Below are 23463 nucleotides of genomic sequence, written 5' to 3' on the forward strand. Positions count from 1 at the left end.
GGTGAGGTGAACTGCCCGATGTCACAGGGTGAGGGAGTCACAGAAGTAGGAGTGCAGAGCCCATGCACCTCCACCCAACGACGCAGCCTGCTGCTGGTCTCCACCTGAGGAGAGATCACGCCCCGGATCAATGCCCGCAGCCTGAGCACTCCGCTTGGGGTGGCCGGTCCAGCCGCAGCTGTGTGCGGCCATCAAGGTGACCCACAGGGCAGGTATCCTACGTGTTTCACGTGGCCCTGCCTGCTCCTCAGGTAGGAGAGGGGCTGGGGTACGGAGAGTTGGAGGAAGGGCACTTACTGGACAATTTTGCAGTTTGTTGTAGAAACATAGCGACCTGTATAGTGGATGTTGCATCTCACCACATTGTTGGTGAAGTCAGACTCCAAAACAATGTACTTTGGGTTCACGTGAACCTGAAGAAGGAAAGGAACAGAAGGAAAAGGGATCTGGTCATGAGGCTGGGCTTCACTTGGTCACCAGGGAAGGTGGAGAGGCAGACAGGCAGACACAGAGGAGCCAGAGAGAGGGAGACAGGGAGATGGAGAAAGACCATGAGAGACCAAGAGACACAGAGACAGAGACACACGGATGGAGAGACGGGGGAAGATGCAGAGAGACAGAGAGAGGAATGAAGAGAGGGGCAGCTTATAGTCAAAGGAAGCATCACTGGATCATCCTTCTTGGAAGACAGGTTTCCCCAGAGTCAGAGCCCAGGCCAGGGGGCCTCGCATGGGGCATTCAGAGCCACTGCCCCAGGGAACCCAGCAGTGAGTGAGAGGCCGGGCAGGGATCCCATGCCTGGTCTCCCTGACTCCGAGGCTCGCACCCTTTCGCCTCGCATGCCTGTCTAGGTGACCCGTGGAAGGCCTGTCTGATGCCAGGTAGCATCTCCTGCCCTGGAGCCCAAGGTACCTGACACTCATTGAGATGACCCAAGCATAACCTGTCTGAAGAGGAGCTGTCCGGACACAAGGAAATCATTTAAATGCTGGATTGATAGGGAAGGGCTTCGCTGGGGTGGGCTACACCCAGCCTTAACTGCAGAACATTTAAGAAGAGACGAAACAATGTTATATTTAAGTTACATTCCTTAGGGGCAGGACCTGTGCATTACTTATGTGTCTTGAATCCTCGGAACCTGGAACTCAGAAAGGCCTTTGTACGAGTTTGTTGAGAGTGGATGAATAAGGGAAGGAAAAGAACACCCTTGACAATCTTGGCCCTTGGGTGAGGCTGAGCAGAGGCCTCACCGAGCCCACGGAGAGGTGCCCAGGATGGGGCGCAACCAACTGCTTCCAGGTTGCCGTGTTCTGAATGCAGCCACCCAGCGGCCCGTCCTCATGCAGGTTAAAGCCGCCTCCCAGGCCCACCTTCTCTGCTCTTCCTTTACTCCAGCATAGAGCGGTGGGCCCAGGGGGCCTCGTAGAGTGAGCCCTACCCTCGCTTTACACCTGTAAAGAGGAGGCTAAGATTTGTCTTCCCCAGGTGAGGTCATGATGACCGGCCCCCGCTCAGCCTGCATGGATGTTCCATGTTGGGCTGTGTGTCCTTAACGTGCTCTTCTACTTGTCTCCGCAAGGGACGGGGCACTGGAGTGAGTGTACATGGAGGAGGGATTCGGGCCACATGGAAAAGCCATGGTCACAAGTGCCCTTGGCTTTGCAGGGGTCCTATGAGGAGCTGAGGGTCTCTCTCAGGGAGGGCAGTGTCCTCTCCCAGATGGCACAGAGCCTGCCCTGCTCACAGACAGGGGAATGGACCCCATGGCTCTCCAAGTCCTCTGCCACTTAGGGAAGACAGAGTCACCGCCTCCTCTAGGATCACCACACTTGGGCCGAAGGCTCCTCGGTGTTTTTACGGGAAGAGGCTGTGTCTGCCTGAGGCTAAAACCTTCAGGTGGGAAGTGCAGACCTCAGGGACCTCATCAGCTGATACGCCCAGAGGGTGAAGCTTATGTCAGAGGCGGGGACACCGAGGGTGAGCATCAGGTTGGAGGAGTGCCTCCAACCAGGGGCCCCACCTTGAGGATGTAGTTCCCGGGCTGCACATCGGTTATGTCAATCCACTGGCAGTCGATGTCCGCATTGTACGTGTCATAGCAGCCTGGGCTCAGGCCCTAGGAAAAGGGACAGGAAGAGAGGTTGGGGTGCTGTGCACTCCTCAGAGCCACCCCATGCCCACTTCAGCAGCCTGGGGCCCTCCTTCCTCTGTGATTCGTCCTGACCCTGGCCTGGGGTAGCTGCTCAGAGTGGGTCTGCCCCGTCCTAAGCCCACTGGGTGGATGGACCAGAGAGATGATAGGTATAATAGTCAGATGGAGGGATGAAATGAAGGTGGGAGAATGCCTGGGAGAGATGGATGGAGGAATGGATAGAGAGACAGGCAGGCAGGATAGATGGACACTCTCTGGATGTTTGGACAGAAAGATGGATTCGGGTGGACAGCTAGGCAAATGGAGTATCACGCCATCCAGAATTCGCTGGAATGTTCCGCTCCTTCCATGAGCAGACACCCCTGGGAATGGAGGTGGAGGGTAGCCCCGAGGGGCTCTCTGGCAGCTTCAGGACTGGCAAGAAGACCTGCACTCTCTGAGCTGAGCGGCCAGGAGCCTTGGCACTAGCCCGTCTTTAGCTTGGCTTAGCCTCCCCATCCCGGGTGGGCTTCCCCCCGTCCTTCAGAGCCCCTGCCCTGCCTCTCCAGCCCAACCTGCGTGTGAGAGGTGCACGCATAGCGCTTGAGGTTGCCGAAGTCGCAGGTGCTGTCCTCCAGGCAGAAGCTGGCCTTGTGGCCCTCGGCTACCTTCTTGCCTGTGACTGCGTCCAGCAGGTCGTAGTGGCTGAACTCGTCCATGCTGTGGTAGTGCCTGGGGACAGGAGAAGAAGAGGGAGAAGAGGGCCTAGTCACACCTGGCTTCCAAGCCTGTTCCCCTCCTGAGACGGGCCCAGGTGACCCTGCTGTGACACCACCTCCTGAGGGCTCCTGGGGCTCCTTGGTCACTGTGTCCCACAGGCAGCATCTCTAGTGTCCTCACCGAGCCAGTCACCCTAGGAGGGCACCTCCTCAGGACCCCTCACTTCCTCTTGGGCTCCCACCTGTACCGGCCTCCCTTGGGTGATGCCCTGTATTCTAGATACTTCTGTCCCCTATCAAGACGGATCCTTCTGTGTCCCATCTTCCATTGCGGCTTTTGCTAAGGCTCCTCTGAGAAATCCTTGCCCCAGTGATGGATCCTTGGCAGAAAACAACTCACGGGGCCCTCCCACCAGCACTGCCCCTCCGGAGTGCTCCTGGGGAGGGGCACTCAGGCCCAGGGCCCTGGCCCAGAACGGGGGACGGGCCAGGCAGCCCACTCACTGGTGGCAGCTGTGCCACTCCCAGGTGTGCCGCGGCCGGTTCGGAAGGAAGTCTGCGGTGCCCTGGTTCTTCACGCGCTGGGGGAAACGCAGCAGCACCCGCACGTCATAGTCGGTGGCCTCAGGGGCATAGGCTGTGCTGTGGGGAGACCAGAGTGGGCTTGGGTACCAGACGCAAACACCCAGCATAGGTCGGCTTGTTCCTGAAGATTCTCACATCTGACCCCTGCCCTGCAGCCAAGGCTCAGGCCTCTGTTCCTCTCTGCGGGCTATCCCCTCCTTTCTGGCCTCTGCCATGTGGCTGGCAGCTGCCAAAGGAGTCTTTCTAAAGAAGCATTTGGCTTGATAATGACCCTCTGAGGGTCCCTGATGCCTGCAGGTGACTCTCAGCTGGGGACAGCCCCTGAGGGTGGGGGCAAATCAAAATCTTCAGAGGGCTTTTATAAAATAGCCCTATCCAGGAGATTCTGACCTTCTCCCTCCCCCTACACCTGGGTTCCAGCTTCAAACACTGTCTCCCAAACAGACTTAACTCTTTCACTGATCTGCACTTTTGCCTGTGCCGTTCACTTGACCCAGAACTCGCCCAGCCTCCTAGACCCAACTCAGGTCCTCTCCTCCAGGAAGTCTGCCTTGATTGCCCCACTTAGAGGAATCGTGACTGCCTATGAGATCTAACAGTGCTGCCTACAACACACCCTGATACCATACACGACCTGAGCTGGGTCAGTGTGAGCAGACCACCTCTCCCTGATTGTGTGGCTTCAGGGCCAGCGACCTGCCCTTTTTTGCTCAGGAAGCACTGGTCTGGTGTAGATTGCCTGTTCACAATTCACTTGCTGACCCCCAGTTGCCAGCTGAGATGGGCCTTGTGAGGTGAGAAGGGAAAAGAGAGAAAACTGAGGGGCAGCAGTGAGGGGACACACATCACACATCCCATAGGTAGGAACGAGGGCTAGCTGAAGGCTCCTTCCTCTTCAGCTGACTGTGGACAGCTGTCTTGGCCAGACTCAGGGGCACTTCCCTGGCAATCATTAAGGTCTGGGCCCTAAGGCTTGAGGCAGGAGGTGGCCAGTCATGGGGATTAGCTCTCTCTGAGAGGATGTCTGGACAACAGGCAGTGTAGGCTCCTGTCTGCCAGGACGTAAGGCCCTTGGCCTTGTCTGAGGGAGGCTTGGAATCTGTCTTTGTCTGTGTTGGAACTAAACATCCTCCTTCCCTCTGTTCAGTTAAATCCTACCCCTCTGCCGGGCTCAGCACACCGTGGGAAACCATTAGGGTCTGGGTTCTAGGCCCAGCTTGGCCACAAACTCGTGGTAAGACTTGGAGCAAGTCCCTTTCCTCATCTGAGTTCTGCCTGCTGTCTGTGAACTGGCACCGGTCCGCAGCCCACACTTTCGATAATCTCCGAGGGCCCTGCTGCTCCAGGGCTTCAGTTCTGCTGCATTTTCTAGGTCTGTATCCCACACCCAACCTCCGCTTACGCCTCAGCCCTTGCCAACCTCTCCCTCTTCTGGCCGCCCACAGTTCCAGCCTGCCAACCGCTCCTTCTAGCTCTCCTTCCACTCCCTGTCACTTGGTTCTGGGTAAGAGGCCACTTTCTCCAGCTAGACCAGGATAGCCCTGGGATGGAGCCCCACTGCCTCCGCCCCAGCCCATCTGGGAGCTCAGGTGTGGGCACACGGGGTATTCCATGAAGACGGAATAACAGTTTGGTTTTGACTCAAACTCCTCAAAATTCAGCCTCCACGGACGGCTGTGGAGGCTGAGTTCCTCCCCACTGGAGGAACTGTAGCAGGAGCAGTAAGTACATTATGCTCTCTTCCCAGAGACGAGACCTGAGTGGGCAGGCCGACTCAGTGGAACTCACATGTGGTCCCTGGACTGGTGCCAGTTCGCACACTGTCTGTTGCCAGTCTGTTGTGAGATAAGGAACTTGCACCAGCGTGTAAACCAACTACATCACGAATCACACTGTCTAGTTCAGCTGATACTTCTTTTTTTTTGAAGCAAGACTTTCTCGATGAAGGAAGCAGTGAGTTGAGTTACATTCCAGTGCAAGCTCCTTATCTTGTTACAGATGGATAACAATTTGTGGTCAGCTATTCTGAGTGGCAGTGAACGAGGTTTCATTAGTGAGAAAATGTTGAGATTCTAAAGGGCTTCCCAGATACTCAAAAGTGAAAGTAAATAGAGTTCAAATGTTTAAAAAAAGCAAATAATTAAGAAAAATAGGAGCTTTCAACATAGACAGCTGTCAATAAAAGAAGTACGTCAATATAATCTTTAACTAGCTCTTTTGGCACAGGGAGATGTCCCCAAAGCATACATATTTGAACAGAACATTCACTGTCAATAAATTCCGAAGCAAGCTCTGCAAGAGGCAGAATAACCCAGGAATAATGGAGAGTTGGCTGTGCTCACCTCCCGGGTTCAAGTAAACTGGCGTCCTTCCCTTCTCTCTAGTGCAACACATAACTGAGGCCTCATTGTTACCCATGCCCACAGCCCCTGCTGGACAACCCACACCTGTCCTCTGTGGAGATGGCTCCATAATCCTGCCCTCTATCCTGAAGGCGTCTATAAGACTTCCGTGGGCTCCCCACGAGGAACCTTCTCATGAGACACCTCAGATCTGAAGGTTTTAGTTCCTCTCACTGCTCCTCAGTTACTGACAGGGCAACACAGACCTTTGGGGCTGGTGTGAAGATTAAATACCATTAAGTTCCTCATATAGTGATACATACAGAAATGCTGGATCACTCTCATTCCCCTCCCCACCTGACTGCCTTGGGGCAGGCAAGGCCCACCGATGAAGAGGCCAGGGTCGTGCAGCCTTCAGGCAGCCCGGCTGCCACGAACACAGGTTCTGGGGACTGTCCACGCTTCATCCTCATCTCCTTACCTGGCCAGACACTTCTCCTCTGCAGCACAGCGCAGGGAGTACAGATGGGCTCTCTGGACATAAGTGGACGCTTGCACGTAGTTGGGGTCCGGGACCAAGTCAGGGAGACCTGGAGTGGGGAGCGGGAGAGAGGGAGGAGGGAGGAATAGTTGGCATTGAGGAGGGTCAGGCTGGTCAGGTTTAAAGCCCAGAGACCTCTCCAACCCCGAACGCCCTGTGCTGTTCTCCTTCCTCTACACAGGCTGTCACTTCCTCCTGGAAACCTCCCAGCGTGAGCAAGGTCTGTGTGATTTGAACCGTTCTCCCTAGGCTCAGGTGTGGGGTCAGGGAGGTCAGGGGGCAGGGGCTCACCTCTGGAATTCCATGCTGTTGGGACCGCTGAGTCTCCCGGGACATGAGTCAGATCTGGGAGACTGGGTGGAATTTGGAGAGCAGGAGAAGACAAAAGGGTATTCTCGGCAGGGGGAGTAGCATGAACAAGGGCCTGGAGGGAGGACTGAGGGACCCAAGTAATTTCCTGACAGAGACACTCCCCTTGGTGTCCTTATTTCCCAGGCCTCTGGTCACCAGACCCCACACACCCTCTGCTCCTCTCACCCCTGCAGCTGGCATTCTTTGTGAGCCGCCAAGAGAGAACCCTGGGCTTCTGACCCCGAGTGGGTCCCAGAAGGCTCCTGGGCAGAGCCAGGTGAACGCTGGTTGGCAGAAGTGGGGGTGATGAGGAAGGGAGGGGCTCACAGGAAAACATGTCCCCAGAGCAGGCTGCTGACTGGGCAGGATTCTCAGCCTGGGCGCCCAGCCCGCCCTTCTCAGGATTCCTTTCATCCTGTCATTGGCCCCCGGACCTGACCACACCTTCCCCTGTCTGCAGCCTCAGGCCTCCAATCTGAGGAGGGCCTGGCTCCCTGCCCTGCAGGGCCTAGGGCCCAGTGCCCAGGGGAAGTCTGGAGTCTGCTCCAGCCCCTGGATCACTTGTTCTCCAGGTTATGCTAGAGCCAGGGGTCTGTCCATTCTGCCTCCCACCCCGACCCCGTCCCCGTACATAACTTAGTCCCAGTGAGAATGATTAGGAATAAGCAGAAACCAAACTCAGGTGTCCAGACCCTATCCACATGGAATAAAGAAGGAAAGATCTTGATGTTGGGTGTGTGGAAGGGGTGGGGCACGAGGTGGGGTGGGAGGTGGGCAGGGGGACTCCAGAGCCCTGGGCTCCATCTCAGCTCAGCCACCAGCTTAAACGCGAATGGGCCTGGACCTCCATGTACCCTCCCCTCTCAGGCTGCAGGGATTCTGGCAGATAAATGATAAAATGAAGCTGTAGGTTCCTCTTAGCTTCTTTCAAGCCCTCTGTTCTTGGGGGGCAGGCACAGCGAAGGGGCTTGAGTCATGCAGACAGGCTTCTAGCCCCTTCTTGCTGCCAAAACCCTCTTGTCAGCTTATAGGTCCAGAAGATGAGGCAGAGGAGGGGAACTCTGGCTTCTAAGCCTTTCCCAGAGGTGTCTGCTACACGCCACCCCTCACAAACACATGCCTGGGGTTCCCAGACCCTACCCCTGCTCGCCCTGGGGCTCCGGCCTCATGCAGGAGCAGCCGGTGTGATCTCACCTACTCGGAATGAAGAGGAAGCTTGGAACACAAGGGTGGGTGAGGATGAGGTGGCTCCTGGCTGATGGGGGCTGTCCTGGCCAGCCTAGGCCCCATTACTCAAGCCCCCAGGAATGCCTGTAGTCATTTCCCAAGGGATCCTCAGGCCTTGAAAGCAAGGGCCACCTCCGTATCAAGCTGTTTCTCACCCTCTGGTCCCTAGAAGCTTGTGTTGGGGGGAGGGGGGAGGTGAAGAAGACAGGAATGGTCCCCTTTCCCATTACCAGAGAGACTTTCCCTCAGCAACATGTGGTGGTGGGTCAGCTGGGCCTGAAGCTTCATGACACCCAGCATTTGGCACCAGATGGCCTACCACCCCCCACCCCGGGCCCGGTTTCAATAAACACTGCACAGATGGCTCTACAAAGCTTTTCTGGCCCGACCCTTCCTCTCTAGGCCATTTCATGAGTTGGCTATGCAGTCCAGGGAAGCTGGAAGAGCCAGCTAAGAGGCCAGGGGTATTCAGGGCCAGCAAGGGCTGGTACCACTCCTGGCCTCTGACCGCATCCCGGCTATGATCACATACTGAGTCCTGATCCTGGTCCTATACTGAGCCAAAGATGACCATCTTCCTTCTACTGTGGAGGAATCTCAGGTTCCGGCAGGTGCCTCCTGCTCCAGGAAGTCTTCCCTGATTGGCAGTGACATTCCAAGCTGCACACACTTCTCACTAGTAGATCTGTATTGATCTATAATTAGATTCTATCGTATTTACCTGTGTCTACTCCCCTCCAGACTATGCACTCTCTGAGGGCAGGGCCTGGGCCCCACTCACCCCCTCAGTGGGGCAACCCACCGTGCTTCAGGGCTGCCTGACCGTTAGGCGGTCAGTCTCTGTCAGGCAGGCTTCTTTAATGATTAGTGGCTTCATACTTTACTGTTCCAATCATCCACGAGCATGCTCCTCACCCTGTGTCTCCCTCAGGACACCAGGGCACACAGAGGTGCTGGAGGGAACGGAGGCTCAGAGAGGGCAATGAATTTGCCCACAGTCACACAGCAAGTCAGGGAAGCCCCAGGAGGAGCTCTTAGGTCCCAACCTCCTTCCAGGACTCTACTTGTTATTCTTCTTTTTATAAAAATAATTTCTTTTAGTTATAATTTACATACAGTCAAATGCACAGATTTTAGGCATACAGTTTGATAAGTTTTGACAAATGTATACACGGTGTAGCTACCACCACAATCAAGCTATGGATTGTTTCCATCCTCCCTGAAAGTTCCCTCCAGCCCCTTCCCAGTAAATCCCCCCTCCCTCCTTCCCAGGTAACCACTGATCTTTTTTTTAATCACTTTAGATGCTATGCCTTTTCCAGAACTTGAATGGAATCACCCTGATCATTATTTTATGTTCTTTGTTCTGCATCTCTGACCATCAGAGGTCCTGTGACTCCCCTAACCAGCTCCCCCTGGCCCGCCCTCCACCCCTCCCTGTCACACCCTCACTGCCCTGGGATAAGCTGCTGGAAAAGAGAGCAGCCTTGGCAGTTCAGGCTGGGTCCCCCCCACCCACTTCAGGATCCCTGCAGAGGTCCCTGGGAACAGCAGACCCCCTCCCTCGGCTGGTATGTTTTCCCAGGAAGGAACAATGCCCCCTTCTCCACTTCTCTCCCAGGAGGCATTCCATTAGCAGCCAGGCCTGCAGGCTTGGGCTTTCAGCCCCTCCATAGGGGCTTGGGTGTGTGGGTGGGTTGTGTGATGTTGGAAGGAGGATAAGGGAAGGCTTGAGTGGGGGCTTGTGGATGTAGGGTACCAGTTTGCTGTCTCTGGCTTGTGGGGTACAACCAGGCCCTCCAGGCAGGGTGGCCAATGTTGGGTGAAGTCTGGTTACAACCAGACCCATGCTCCCCTCCCCTCCCCACCATCCCAAGAAGTGTGCATTTTAAAGGAAGATCCTGGAGAGAGGATAAAGCTTACTCAAAGGCAGGGAGAACCATCAGTCATGGGATATAATTTTGTGTGTTGGGGGGCTGCGATCTCTTATCCAGAGTATACGGAGTCACGCAGCCCTTGGACCTGGCACTGGAGACATTATAAAGTAGGTTCCAGTGGGCAGTTTTCCCAGAGACTCCTGTTTTCGTAAATGCAGAGAACTGAATTTATCATAATTCTCATTTCAGAGCAAACTAACAAACTAAACTGGTCTATGCAAGGCCCCTCTTGTCATTATTTTTTTTTAACCTTTATCCTTACCCTGACCCTCAGACATATCTTTGAACATCTGTGTCTCTGTGTAAAATCTGCAGTGTGTTGGAAGTGGGTATGTATCCTTGAAGTATATAAATGACATTGTCTCATAGTATCATTCTGTTTCTTGATTTCCAATGTAAACTTTTAAGATATGTCAAGTTCATTGCTTGTCATTGCTAGTGGGATTCCACAGTATGCAACCTCCATGGCCCATCTAGCTAGTCTCCCGGGGATGGACCCCTGCGGATGGGGCCGACCACTCAAAGGCTGGGTGGACGGTCTTGCTCAGGCTACCCAGGGAGGCCTGGTCACCATCAGCATCCGGCCTTCCATGCCCAGGGGGTAGGCAGGAGCCATACTTCTTACCCTGCTGTCATGGACCTTCTGCGTGGCCCTGGGTTGGCCTGGCCCCCCTCTAGGCCTCACTGCTTCCATCGATGCAGACTGATTGTTCTCTACCTCACTCATGCCCTAGAGCCTGGGGCCGGCCTGCTGTGAGAACTCTTCCCCAGAAGCAATGTGCTGACCACGGGGGTTTAGGCTGCACAGAGCCTGGACCAGGATTGGGGGCACACTGAGTCAGAGGGTAGCAAAGACCCCTGGGATGACCAAAGCCAGGCTATTTGGCTGGGGAGGGGCTGGATGTGAGTGAATCGGGTCCCAAGGCCATTCTGCAGGCAGCCTCTGGTCTGGAGGAAGCCCTTCAACCTTGGGGGGCCCCATCAGACCCTCCAGGGCAGTGAAGACACCGAGCTGCAGGACAAGGACCAGCACTCTGCATTCCCACTCTGCCCCTGGAGCTTCCTCTGTGGGGGATCCAGGGCCCCCTCCTAAGGCCGATGTCCTCCCACCTCACCCAGGCTGGGCCTGGAGCTGCCAGCTGGCCCACGTGCCAGCCCGTGGGAAGCCGAGGACTGTCCTCCCCTCCCCTGACAGGACTCAGCCGGGGCCTTCTTGTGGGGAAAGACTCCAGCAGGCCGTTGTGCCATCTCGCCCAACGCCCTACTGTCCAGGTCCCTTCCCTTTCTTAGGCTCAGTCTCCCATGTGGACGATGGGGAGATCAGCCTAACTGCCCCTTGAGCGCAGTTTTGATGGCTCCATAAACACTTGGAGATTAAAATACTTTCAGGAGCTATTCAGTCCATTCCCCAGCCTTGGGCAAGAGCCCAAGACCTCTCACAACCTCTGCAGACGATACTTTCGCTGCCAGGAAATTCTCCCACCGTCTGACCTAAATCCTTCCTGCTTTAGGAGGAATCTGTTCCTTTCTGCTCAGCCGTTCCTGGAAGCTGCCCGGAGTGGAGGGTCTGAGGTTACATTCCTGTTGCTTTGCCCACACCTCACCTGTTTTCCCTTTGGCTTCCCTTTGCCTGTGGGTTCCTTAAACCTCGTCTCCTTTGAAATCTTTCCTCCCCAGGCCTCCTGCTCACAAGAAGCAGATGAAGGAAAACAGAATGCAAAAGAGCCCTAATCTCTTGAGCCTGGGGCTGGAGGATAAACAATGTCCAGCAGGAACCGGTCAGTGGGTTGTGAAATATGTGCAGAGCGGGATATTTTGGCTCCAGCGGCCAGACTCCAGAGGAGCCCCTAGGTGGGGAAAGCGGAAAGCTCGCAGAACATGGCCTGAATAAAGATGAGCTGGGAGGGCCTCCAGGGCGGGAGCCAGCGCTCTGGGTCCTGAGAAATTATTATCTAATAATCAGGACATTAAATTGTCAGCATCAGCCTGGCAGTGCCACACCTGAGTGACGAGCTGGCAGGCAAGGTGGCTGCAGGACCTGCTGCGGTCCACCGTGAAGGGCAATACAGCCCAGGCAAAGGAGCTAGGATGGTCATAAAGCCTGGCCCAGAACCTTCATTGGCTCCCCATCACCTACGGAATCAAGCCCAGACTTCTCAGAGTGGCAGCTAAGGCCTTCTGTGGTCTGGCCTTCCAGATCTCTTAACCTTAAGGATCAGTAGGCAGCTCCTAACACAACTGACATTTTCTGCCCCTGGCCTCTGACCCCTAGTGCCCTTGTCCTGGAATTCCTTGCTACACACACACACACACACACACACACACACACACACACACACACACACCCTTATCGGGTACAGTCTTTAGGCCCCAAAGCCTACCTTGTAGGCCCTCCTCTGCCACCACCCGGTGCTCCTCCCTCTTCCCTCTTCCAGCAAGGGCCTGCTGCCCCCACCAGGCTGGGAGAGGCAGTTCACGGGCAGCGATGGCCTTGCTCCTCTGAGTGGCAGGACCAGAGTCAGGGGAGGGGATGTGTGTTTGTTCAATTGAGCAAACTGCCCAGGAAGTAGCCGGGGCTGGGCTGGGAGGAGGCTGCCGCTCACCTTTGCGGAGGTAAGCTACCTTCCTCTCTGTTCAAGCCTTCTGCCACCTCCTTGCACACCTCACTCATTCGCACTCTTCCCAGTGTGAAGACAGCCCCTACCTTCCCGCCAGCCCACCCCTGCAGGCCCTGCTTAGTGCCCCTCTCTCCACCTCCAGAAGCCCCTGAGGATCGTATGGTCTCCCGGGTTCCCTCCCTGCTCCTCAGACCCTTCACAGTGACCTGAACTTTTTATCCTTCTTAAAAAACCCACTCGGCCCATGGCCTTCCCATCTCAGCTTATGGCAACTTCATCCTTTCAGCTGCACAGGACATGACCCTTTCTGTTATGCCTGACCCCTCTCTTTCTCTTCCACCCCACATCCAATCCATCAGGAAATCCCATCAGCTCTACCTCCAAAATATAGCCCGAAACTGACTGCCCACCACCTCTGTTGTTACCCCTGGCCCGGCCACCGATATCTCCGCCTGGATCTCTGTACAGGCCTCCTCTCGGACTCCCCCTGCCTGCCCCCGCACTGTCCATTCCCAGCATAGCAGTCAGAGACCCTGTTTAAATGTCACTGCAGGAGCTCCCCAATGCATGGAGAGTAAAAGCCAAAGTCCTCACAGTGGCCTACAGGCTCTCCATGGTCTGGACCAAGTTGCCTCTCTGACCTGTCTCCCGTAATTCACCCACACCCATGCCGTGCTGCTCTAACCACACTGGAACACACTTGAAAGCCCCAGGGAACTCCTGCCTTGGGGCCTTTGCACTGGCTGTTTCTTCTGTCTGGAATGCTCCACCTGCAGATAGCTGCATGAATCACTCATGTGCCTCCTTCAAGTCTTTGCTCAGATGCCACCTTCATGAGGCCCACCCTGACTACCTTTGCAACCTCTCCCAACACTCCAGATCTCCCTGACTTATCTCTATTTTTTCCACAGTACTTACCCCTTCTATTATTTACTTATTATGTTTACCCATGAAAATACAAGATCCACAAGGACAAGGATTTTGTCTCTTTTCTAAAACTAATGAATACCCAGCTCTAGACCAGCATCAGCACAAAGTAAGGCACTCCATGAATATTTGTTGAATGGCTGAACTTCCTCATGAGATGATATCTGCTCTCCTCAGCCAGGCGAGAGCCCCTGGGGGAAGGGGAGGGTGGGATTGTCCTTTGCCTGCCGCCCAGCTGCACAGCGTGTTCTGAGAGCTGGCGAGTTGGGTGAGATGGAAGTGGGTCTGGGCCGCGGCATCCTGCCTGCCTGGTCTCTTGCTGCTGGGCTGAGACCTCGGTGAGAACAGGGATGGGTCCAGGGCGCCCCTGAATCCCTGTACCCAGCTCAGGGCCTGGCACCTGTAAGCCCTCAGCGAGCACAAGCACAAATACTGGCACCCCACAAAGGGTCTGTTGGCACTGCCTGTGTGAGCACAGACTTCATTATCAGGCAGAGGCTGGGACAGGCTCCAAAAGCCCTTTCTTTTGAAAAAGGATTAGCTTTGGGGTTGGAAAACCCATGGTTCCAGTTGGCCCACAAGGGGGAGGAAGGGTGGGTTGTCTCCTGAGACTGGTGGCAAAGGCCCCTCAGGCCTCGACTTCCGCATTTGTGTACCTTCCTGCTCTGGTGTTCTGACACCCTCTTCCCATTTTCAGGTGATACCTAAGTGCCCAGTTTCTGGGTGTCCATGAGTAAGGGAGAGAGGGACCCAGGTGCAGCCCCAGCCCTGTAATCCTGAATCCAGACAAAAAGGCCCTCTGGGTCCAACCGCCTGTGGTGAGGAAGCTGTTAGGTCAGGGCAGGGGAGGCACGAGACCCAGCCTCTCCTTCCAGCCTCCTCCCAAGCGGATTGCTACTCCACAGGAATGCCGGGCACAGAATTGGAAGCAGGTGTGGGCTGCCTGGGCGGACCACCCGCTCCTCCCCCACCCCTTCCTGTCCTGCCATTCCAGCCACTGCCCTGGGGAGTTTTCCATGTGCTCTTGGCTTGGACAGGAGTGGGGTGGACTTGGGCTGGGACTACTAGGGAGAAGTGCCCCTTTGGAGGTGACAGGAGATTGAGATGGGGGTCCCTGGGGAGGGGAGAGAGGGAGGAGAGGAGACGAAAGGCCGGGATGAAAGGCCAGAATTCCTGGGCCAAGTGCGGCAGTAGCCTGGTGCCTGTAAGTCCCGAAGGACTCCCCACCCTGCTCAGCCACCATCCCAAAAGGCTCTGTGGGGCCTGTGAACTCAAGGCAAAAAAAAATCCAACTTTTTGTGTCCTAGGGGGTTTAGACCTGAGAGAAACAATGAACGCGGAGACATGCCCTTCCCTGAGGGGCAGAAGCAGAGGGAAGGCTGGGATGGTTCAGTGGGGGAGAGAGTCAGCCTAGGTCTGAGCTTGGCTGCTGATGAATTCTGAGACCTTGGATGAGTTACTGAACTTCTCTAGCCTCAGTTGCCTCCTCTGTAAAATGGGGGTATAATATCATCTACCTCACAAGCTTGCTGGGGGTACTAAACGAGGAAATAAAACCAAAATGCTTGGCATAGTGTCTGGTGCATATTAAGGGTTCAATAATAGCAGTGGCTATTATGATTATTTAAAATGGGAGCTGTCTCTTCTTGCAGGGATGGTCCAGTTTGAGAACAGGGGAGAGAGGATGTGGCCTTGCAACTAAATGATACGAGAGGAGACGGGAAATCTGCCTGCGATGAGGTTGCTTCGGACACGACTTGTTTGTTCTGACACTAGTGACCTTCCATTGCCAAACAGGGGAGTAACAAGAGGACCCAGGTCCCTCTATCTCCATAGTAGTCTGACCCTTTACCCCAAGTTCCTCGGCCTGAAGACTCCATTTCTTTCTGAAGGAGCAACTTGAGACAACTTCTGGGAAGGAAGGAGGGATGCTGAGCTGTGATTCTGCCTCCACCAGTCACCAGTTATGCAACCTTGGGCTTAACCTCCGAGGGCCTCAGTTTCCTCATCTGCAAAATGGGGGTAATAACAATACCGAGGGTTGTTATGAGAATTAAGCGACTAGTTGTAAAGCTCCAAGAACAGTGTCAGGTGCTGTAGATGTGCTTGTTAAACAAATGTTCTGGAGTCTATAGAGTGGGAATGACAAGGCTTCACGCTAACACCTCACTGGGGAGGTGCTCAAAGCTGTGCACTCTCTCTGGTTCATCTCACTCTGTCGCAACCAGTGCCCAGAACATGGTAGGAGTCAAGTATCTGCTGAATGACCAAATGGATGTGCAAGGTAAGCCTTAACACATGAAAATTTAGAAAAAAAAAATAATGCATGGGGGTTAAAAACTCAGGATGGAGAGCCATGCAGACTCAAATTCTGGTTTCACTACTAAGAGGTCATGTGACAATCAGCAAGTGAGCCTGTCACCTTATCTATGAAACGGGATGGATAACAGCATCTGGCTGGTGGGGTTGCTGTGGGAATTAAGAGATGATGTATAAAATGTCCAACGTATGCTAACAGAATTATCCCTCTGGAGGTGGCTGGGGGAACTGAGGTCCAGGTTCAAGTCCTGCCCCAGCTGGCTTGCAGGTGGTGTGAGGGTCCTCCTGGGTCAACTGAGTGCAATGCAGAGATGACAGGCTCAGTTTGAATTGTGGCTCGGCTGCATCCAGCTGTGAGACCTCCCCAGGTCTCTGTTTTCTCATCTGTACCAGAGGACCATAATCCCCACCTCTCTAGGAGGCTGTGCGGGTAAATGAAGTTGCACATTCAAGCCACAAAGCTCAGCAAGTGCTCCTCTGCAATGGCTGAACTTGTCATCGTCATCCTCGCCTGGAGGCTCTAACTCTGGATGCTCTGGGTGGCCAGGCCTCCTGCATCTACTCCAAGCCTTGTGGAGGTGGGTGGGCGACCTGAGTCATGGGGGCAGGAAGTAGGGGTTGCAGCAGCAGGGAGCCAGGGCTGCTCTCAAGGACTAAGGGGCCCCGTCTGGCCTCTTGGGTGCAGGAGGCTGGATGGAGAGGGACGTACCCTAGAAACACCGCTGTGTGAGTGCAGGGACATGAAACACCTGGGCCTAGGAGCAGCACGATCCTCGTGGGGGCTGTGGAGGCCTGAGAGAGGGAGAAGGAGGAGGGGAGAGGAAGGAGGTGCCTCAAGTTCTGGTGCAAAAGGCTAAGGTGCTGAGATTTTGTCCTGAAGGCCTTGGGAGCCACAGAGCCTTCTTGAGCAGGAGAGTAATATGGTCAGCAATGAAAGGGTGTATCTGCCCCATGCGTAGGATGGACTGGAAGGGACCAGGGAGGAGGCAGTCACAGCTCCGATTGGTTGTGTGAGGACAGGGAAGGAGGACCCATGCCAGGCAAGGTGGGCATAGCCATCAGAGATGCCCTGGGAGGACAGCCAGGGTGGCTGCTCCACGTTACTTTCATAGGGTGGCCAGAGGCAGTGAATCAGGCTGAGGGTGTAAGGGGGAGGCCCTGAGAGAAAAGCCGTGGTCTTCTAGGGCCAGAAGTCATCTTAGCCTGCACCGGTACCACCAGCTCAGAGAAGCTGAGGCTGTGAGGAGGCAGGAACAGGGACAAGGAGGCTAGGAGAAGAGGGCCCGGCTTGGGAGAGGGAGGGGCACAGCACAAGGGCCTGGGAAGCAGGCAGCCACCCTCCAGGCCTCTGCACGGATCTGCTGTGACAGGCAGACCAGGTATGTGACCTGGGCCTCTGTTTCCTCGCCTTCCCTCCCGTTACACATTTCAGAGACAACGGTACTGCAGGAGGCCTTGGGCAGCCCCCCTCCCCGGGGTGGGAGGGAAGGGGGTGCAGGCACCCAAGGAAGAAACCAGGCTCTGGACAGGCGCTTGGAAACTGCCCAAACGTGGAGGACGTGGGTGGTACGCACATGTGTTTGGTGTTGTGAGGACATGTCCACGTCCACGCCCACACGCACGCGGGCTGCCAGCGCCCAGCCTCAGACCCCTGGGTGTGCGGCCAGGAGGAATGAGGTCAGTCTCGGAGAATCCGCTCTGGACTCCCACACCAGGCCTGGGGGTCTGATCTCAAGCACAAGGCTTGGCCTTCCCCAAACCGGGATTTTCCATGGTCCCAGCCTAGCAGGGTGGGAAGGGGAACAAGTGATGGGGGAGAAGGTACTGCTCCCTCTCTGGCCTCTCTGTGAGCCCCGATTTAGCCTGCACTGCCCCACACACACCTTCCCCCCCGTGACGAGGGAAGGGGCACTTGGAGGGTGCTGACAGCTTGCGGCAATGCTTGGGCACCTCCTCCTCTCGGAAGTCCTCCCTGAGTTCCTAGTGCCCCCGACTGGGGAGGCCCCTCCCCTGGGTCCCCTAACCCATTCCCCCAGCGCCTGCCCAATCACAGCACTGAGGTGCCCCCTTTTCTATTCCTTCCTCAGGGCAGGGCCTGGATTCAGCTTGGCATCTAGTATACTGCGTTCCGGGGAGAAATGTCTTTAATCCCAATTGAACACTGGGGCTCAGGGGCAATGGCCAGAGGCCCTGCTAAGCACCAAGCACCCCTCGCTCCAAACATAGCCTTGCTCTGGCCAATCCCCCTCTGAGCCTTAAGAACTGAGAGGCTAAAGAAGGACCTTAGAAAACCCACTGGCTTGGGGCGTAGATGTCAAGTCCCAGGCCTGGCTCTGCCAGCACTGCTATTTGAGGCCTCGGTTTTCTCCACTGCCCAGAGGTGGAGTGCTTCTGGCTGAGCCCCACTCTGTGGTCTTGCATTCTAAGAAAAGCTACCACAAAAGTTTAGCTTATAGGTAAAACATGCTCTCCTCCACGGAGCTCTGGGAGCTGTTGATGCAGAGCTGTAACACACCCTGCTGCAGGGATGCTGCAAGCCCTGGTGCGGATCAGATCCGGGTGAGGCCACGGTGGCAGGAGGATGCATCCTTCATCACATCACAGAAGGGCCTTCCATCTTGCTCCTGTCCTAGCTCCTGCAGGTTCTCAAAGTGGGATTCAGCACCCAACTTGAGTGCTACGCCTTGAATATGAGGGAGTGAGTACTGCCAGTGTGGGCACTCCTCTCCCCTAGCCTTGGGCTCCAGCAGCCCCTAGAGAGACGGGAGTCCCCACCCCTGCACCCCAGCGGCAGCCTCTCTCACCCAAGGTCATTATGGCCGGAGACAAGGAAGCGTCCCCGTGCGGACAGAGGCAGGGGAGCAAAGGCTGGGGGTACGCTACCTGTGCCCCTGAGACCTGCAGTGCTCAGCCCTCACCTGGTGCGCCTGGCACAGAAACGCTGTTGTGGAGCAGAGAGTCACGAGTAAAGAATCATGGTATTAATCGCAGCCTGAAAGAGGCAAGGCTGGGGTGGAACGCATATGCATTGGGGACTGAATGGAAAACCTTGACCGAAGCTGACTTTGGACTTGCAGAGGCAGGAGCAGGAAGGGGAATTCTAGGACAGCAGGACCAATGGCCGTTCAGCCCTGGCCAGACCACTAGCGGGCCCTTGCCAAGGTAGTCCGCCTGCTATCAGCATATGTGGAGTTGCTCATCTGAAGAAGGAAGGTTGCCCCTTCCACTGAGTCCTCGTGTGTAGATGGCTTAGGCTTTCCCAAAACTAGGTCATATCTTCAACACCCCCTGCACCCCTGTCCACAGCTGCCTCCTGGGACTCTCCCCCAGGGCCAGGACTAGGGTGAACTGAGTGAAGTGATTGAGGCCCTGGCCTGGGGTGCAAAATTTAAGAGGGCGCCTAAAAACTCAGTAGCTAAGAGAAGTAACATTTCAGGCAATATTTTTAAAAATCAAAATTAACACACAAAAATATCTGTGATGAACAAAACATCAAAATTTCAAATAAAGATGATCAGTATTGCTGATTTTTCAGTTTGCCTCGGGCTTGAATACAGTTTGGCATGGCACCATAACTGATTCTATTTAAAATTTTTTTCATTTTTTTTGCATTATTTTTGATTTAAAAATACATTAAAATATTACTTCTCTCGATTAGTAAGTTTTTCGGTGCCCAGGCTGGTGCCCCACTCGCCTCTCTAGTCTGGGCCTTGCAGTGTGCCCCTGAAGGAACTCTGGGTTATCTAGTCTGCACTCCTGTCAGCCCAGATTCTCTCTTCTAACCTCCTGTTCATTCAGGCCAAGCTCACAGATGCCCAGTGACCGGGAACTTGCCACACCTCCAGAGGCGTCCCCTAAGGCCTTTCTGACCCCGATGCTCCCTGCTTCACCCTGTGAGGCTGGCAGAGGGGCACCTCCAAGCGTGCAGGACATGCCCTGATGGGAATGAGGGAGAGGCGGGGAGGGGGGCTCCTTTGCTTTGTCCTCAGATGACCCAAGCCACGTCTGGAAGGCGTCTCTTTACAAAGCCTGTCCAGTCCCTCCACCCCCTACCCCCGCAAGTCAGAGCCCCGGCCTGCCTGGCCAAATCCTGGCACCTATGATGACGCGTGGACAGGGCGAAGGCCGGGAGGTGGGAAACACTGGGGCTGCCTATGGGGAGGAGGGTGGGGGTCCTTACTTAGCAGCTGGGGGAGGCCTTCGGTAAAGGATGGAGGAGGGCCTGGGCGTCGGGACGTACTCACCTCTACCGTTTTGGCTGGGCCGGTACACGCTGCCCACACTCAGGCGGCCCTGCTGCGCGCCATTGCGCTCCGAACCCGGCGGGGGCGCGTCGGAGCTGCGCACCGGCAGGTAGGGAGGCTCCACCACGCGGAAGGGGGGCTGCGGCTCCACGGCCCGCGGCGGGCTATAGGCCTCGGGTGGCATGTTGCCGTAGGGCGGGTACCAGCCGAGGCGGGGGTCGCCGCCGTAGGCGCCACCGTTGGACTGCGCGGCGTCGGGGGCCGGGTCGGGGTAGGCCTGCTCGAGGCCCGCGGTGCCCTCGTTGTACAGGCTGTGCGAGTAGCGGCGGTCCAGGCCGTCGGCTGGCTGCGGCTGCGGCGCGTACGGCCTCTCCGGGGCCGGATAGAAGCCCTGCGGCGGGTACTCGGGCTGCTCCTCGCCGCCGCCGTACTCCTCGTAGCGCGCCCGGGGCTGGAAGGGGTAGATGACCCCCGCCGCGGCCACGGCCGCCGTCCCTGCGCCCAGACCGCCGCCCACGCCGCGGTAGTACACGTAGCCCTGGTCGTAGGTCCGCGACGCGGGGTCGTATGTCTCGTACTGGCTGACGAAGGGCGCCTGCGGATAGGGGAACTGCTGCGGAAAAGAGGACGGCTGGCGGTAGGTGGTGGCGAAGGCCGAGGCCGAGGCCGAGGCCGAGGAGGCGGAGCCCCCGTGCCGTTGCTGGGAGACGGAGGTGCGGGCCCGGGCCATGGCCGTGCTGTCCCCGACGGCCACCTCGCGCCAGTTGTCGGGCACCTGGCCGAAGCCGAATGGGTGCCGCGCTTGGCCGCGCACGGTGTCCGAGCCGATGCGCCCGGGCAGGGGCAGCGACGGGGCCTGCCGACGCCGGAGGCCCCCGTGGCTGCGCCGATGCGGGGCCTGGGGGGCGCCCGCCAGCAGCACCCGGGAGTTACTCTCGGAGCGCTGAGTCCCCGCAGGCACGTACTCTGAGCCCGAGTTGAGCAGGCTGTACACCTGCCCGTTGTTCTCCCACTGGATCAGCTGCCGCCAGCGTCCCTGGTCCGAGCCCTGCCGTGGCTGCGCCTGCTGCCCGTGCACCAGGACGCAGACGCAGGCGCCCCACACCAGGGCCCCCAGCTGCCAACCGGCTCGGGCCAGAGCCATGGTGGCCCTTCTGCAGAGGCCTGGTGGACTGAGAGGCTCTCAGGAGTGGCCCCCTGTGCGTGCTTCTCTTCCCACGGCCTCGAGGACAGGACGGCTCCTTGCCTGCCCCAGCTCTAGCTTTGTCCATCCTGGCCTTGTCCCGAGCGGGACGGCTCCTCCGATGACAGCATTTCGAGGCCAAGGGGTCAGGGCAGGGCAGGGGCGGTGCCCAGGGCTGCACGAGGCTCTCTGCAGGGCACCGGGCAGGCAGGACCGCCTGGGGGCCTTACATGGCCAGCCCGGCACTGGCTGGCCGCTGGGCTGGCGCTTTCCCACTCTGAATGAATAAGCAACAGGCTGGAAGCATAGGGAGGTTTCGGGCAGCCTGGTCCGCCTGCTGGGGCCTCCTCCGCGGGGCCCTATGGCCCGCCGGGTTTTAGCTATGTGGCCTGTCCCACAGCTGCTGTGCTCCCTCAGTCCCTGGAGCTCCCAGCCAAGCCCCAGACCTGCCTCTGAGGAAGGGAATGAAGAAGGGAGTAGGACGGGGCCTCTGGGGACTCAGGCCCGGTGAGTGGGGCCCTGGCAGGTATAACGGGGCTGAGGTGTCAGCACCATTCTGACCATTTCTCTCTGCTTTGGACCCAGCATCCTTGGTCTCACCTTACTGGCTTCTTGTTCGGGCTTGAATAAGCCCCTGACTCGTGTCCACTCCAGCCTCTCCCCAGGATTCCTGGGCTCCCATTCTCCAAAGCCAGTGATCAGACACCCTCCTTGTTGGTGGGCCTTCTTGGGCAAGATGCTGAATCCCAGCTGAGCCATTCTCTAATTCTGGACCTCGGGTGTACCTTAGTTCATTGGGCCTGAGCACAAAGCATATGGAGCTTCAGCTTTTTCCCTCTTGGCACATCCCTGGGCCTTAACTCTCCCAGTCTGTAGAACGGAAGTATGCTCCTGTGCTGAACAGAACTTGTGAAATCATGGGGGAGATCAACTTCCTGCCCATCCTGTGTGGTTTCTGTCCTGTATAACCTAGAAATAACCTGAGTGTGCACATGGATAAAGTGAAACTCAGGGGCTGCCTTTGATATGGGATAGGCGTCATTGGGAGGCACTATGTGCTATAAGCACATAGCAGAAAGGGGGAGTCAGGAGAATGGGACTAGTCCAGTTGCTGTGATTAGGTTGCTGGGTGATCTTGGGCAAGTCCTTTCCCCATTCTGATCCAGTCACATCTGATCAGTGGAGGATTAGACCAGATGGTCCCCAAGAGTGCTTTGGCAGGTTCTCTATTCTCTCAGCAGAAATAAGAGGGGCCTCAGAAGTTTGAACACTTTGGTATCCAAGAAATCACTCTGAATGCCTCCCCTGGACTGCCTTCTCCAGCCTTGGTCATGGGAACTGGAGGACAGAAATTTCCCTCTTGTGCTTATACGCTAAGGAGGAAGAACCTGCCCTTAACTTGGTCTCTCCAGATTCCCCTTGTACTTTGGAAATGCCTGGAGACCACCTTGGGAGGGGACAGCCAGAGTGGACATTCCTCAGACACCCTGGACCCCTGCCTCCTCATCCTTGCCAGCCGGCATTTGTTCCCCCATCGCACTGCGCTTCAGGATGAGGCTCGGGTCAGGTGACTCGGTGCATCTGTCTACCCTCATAGTCCAGCCAGCAACAGTTCAACACAAGCCCCTTAGCTCCCCGGTATGGGGTTTGATCTCAGACTCCAGACAGGAATCCTGCAAAGAGCAACTGGTTTGGTTCAGGACATCGAACCAGATGCTGAGGTCCGGGACCAGGAGGGTTAAGCTTTCCCTCCCGCCCGCCTGCCCCCTGCAGGGCTGGCCTCAGCTGCTTGGAATCCCTGGGGTCCTGTAGGGCCCTCCCGCCAGCCAGATGGGCAGCAGCGCCAGGAAAGGAGGAGGAGCAGTGGAAACAGGCCTCAGGGTACCCCCCAGGCAGGGAGGGGAAGGGAAGAGGAGGAAGAGGAAGGATATGGGATGGCTGTGAGGTAGGGGAGCCCCACTGGCAGAGTGGAGCAGGCAGAACCCTTCTTCCTGAGCCAGGCAGGGGACAGGGGCTGCCTCAGGGCTTTGGAGCTGTGGGGAGATCAGGGCACAGGCTGTTGTGCTCAGCCGGCCTCTGCCTGGGAGCCAGCTCTTGGCGTGAAACCCTACCCAGTGCTGGCTCCTGCTGCTCTTTCTTGTTTCTTAATAAGGTCGAATCAGAGTGAGTCAGAGGAGCCAAGTTTCCTGTTAGGCTCTGTTTGAATAAACTCTGCTCTGAGCATAGCTTGGGCCTCTGCGCAGGCTCCTGGGGCCAGGGCTGCGGCCCTGCCAGCCATCTCTGCTGAGACTGGAGACCTGGGGTCTTGGCCTGGCCTCCAGATGCTCCCCGGGGAAGCC

The 23463-nt window shown here is 56.5% G+C and overlaps 1 protein-coding gene across 1 annotated transcript in view; it reads right to left on the bottom strand.

Annotated features, from left to right (window-relative positions):
* The window catches only part of LOXL1 (lysyl oxidase like 1), a 23543-nt gene extending 2135 nt beyond the window's left edge, over positions 1 to 21408 (bottom strand). The window contains exons 1-6 of the mRNA XM_022579989.3: positions 19942 to 21408; positions 6259 to 6367; positions 3355 to 3492; positions 2707 to 2863; positions 2021 to 2116; positions 298 to 413 (exon numbers count right to left, since the gene is read on the bottom strand). Of these exons, the coding sequence (XP_022435697.2) occupies positions 298 to 413; positions 2021 to 2116; positions 2707 to 2863; positions 3355 to 3492; positions 6259 to 6367; positions 19942 to 21085 (1760 nt within the window). The 5' untranslated portion in view covers positions 21086 to 21408. The remainder of the gene's footprint in view (positions 1 to 297; positions 414 to 2020; positions 2117 to 2706; positions 2864 to 3354; positions 3493 to 6258; positions 6368 to 19941) is intronic.
* Positions 21409 to 23463: the final 2055 nt, after the last annotated feature.

Source organism: Delphinapterus leucas, chromosome 2 (genome assembly GCF_059928025.1).
Source record: "Delphinapterus leucas isolate spDelLeu-1000000601 "Yukka" chromosome 2, BTC_Dleu_Yukka2, whole genome shotgun sequence".
Classification (NCBI taxonomy): domain Eukaryota; kingdom Metazoa; phylum Chordata; class Mammalia; order Artiodactyla; family Monodontidae; genus Delphinapterus; species Delphinapterus leucas.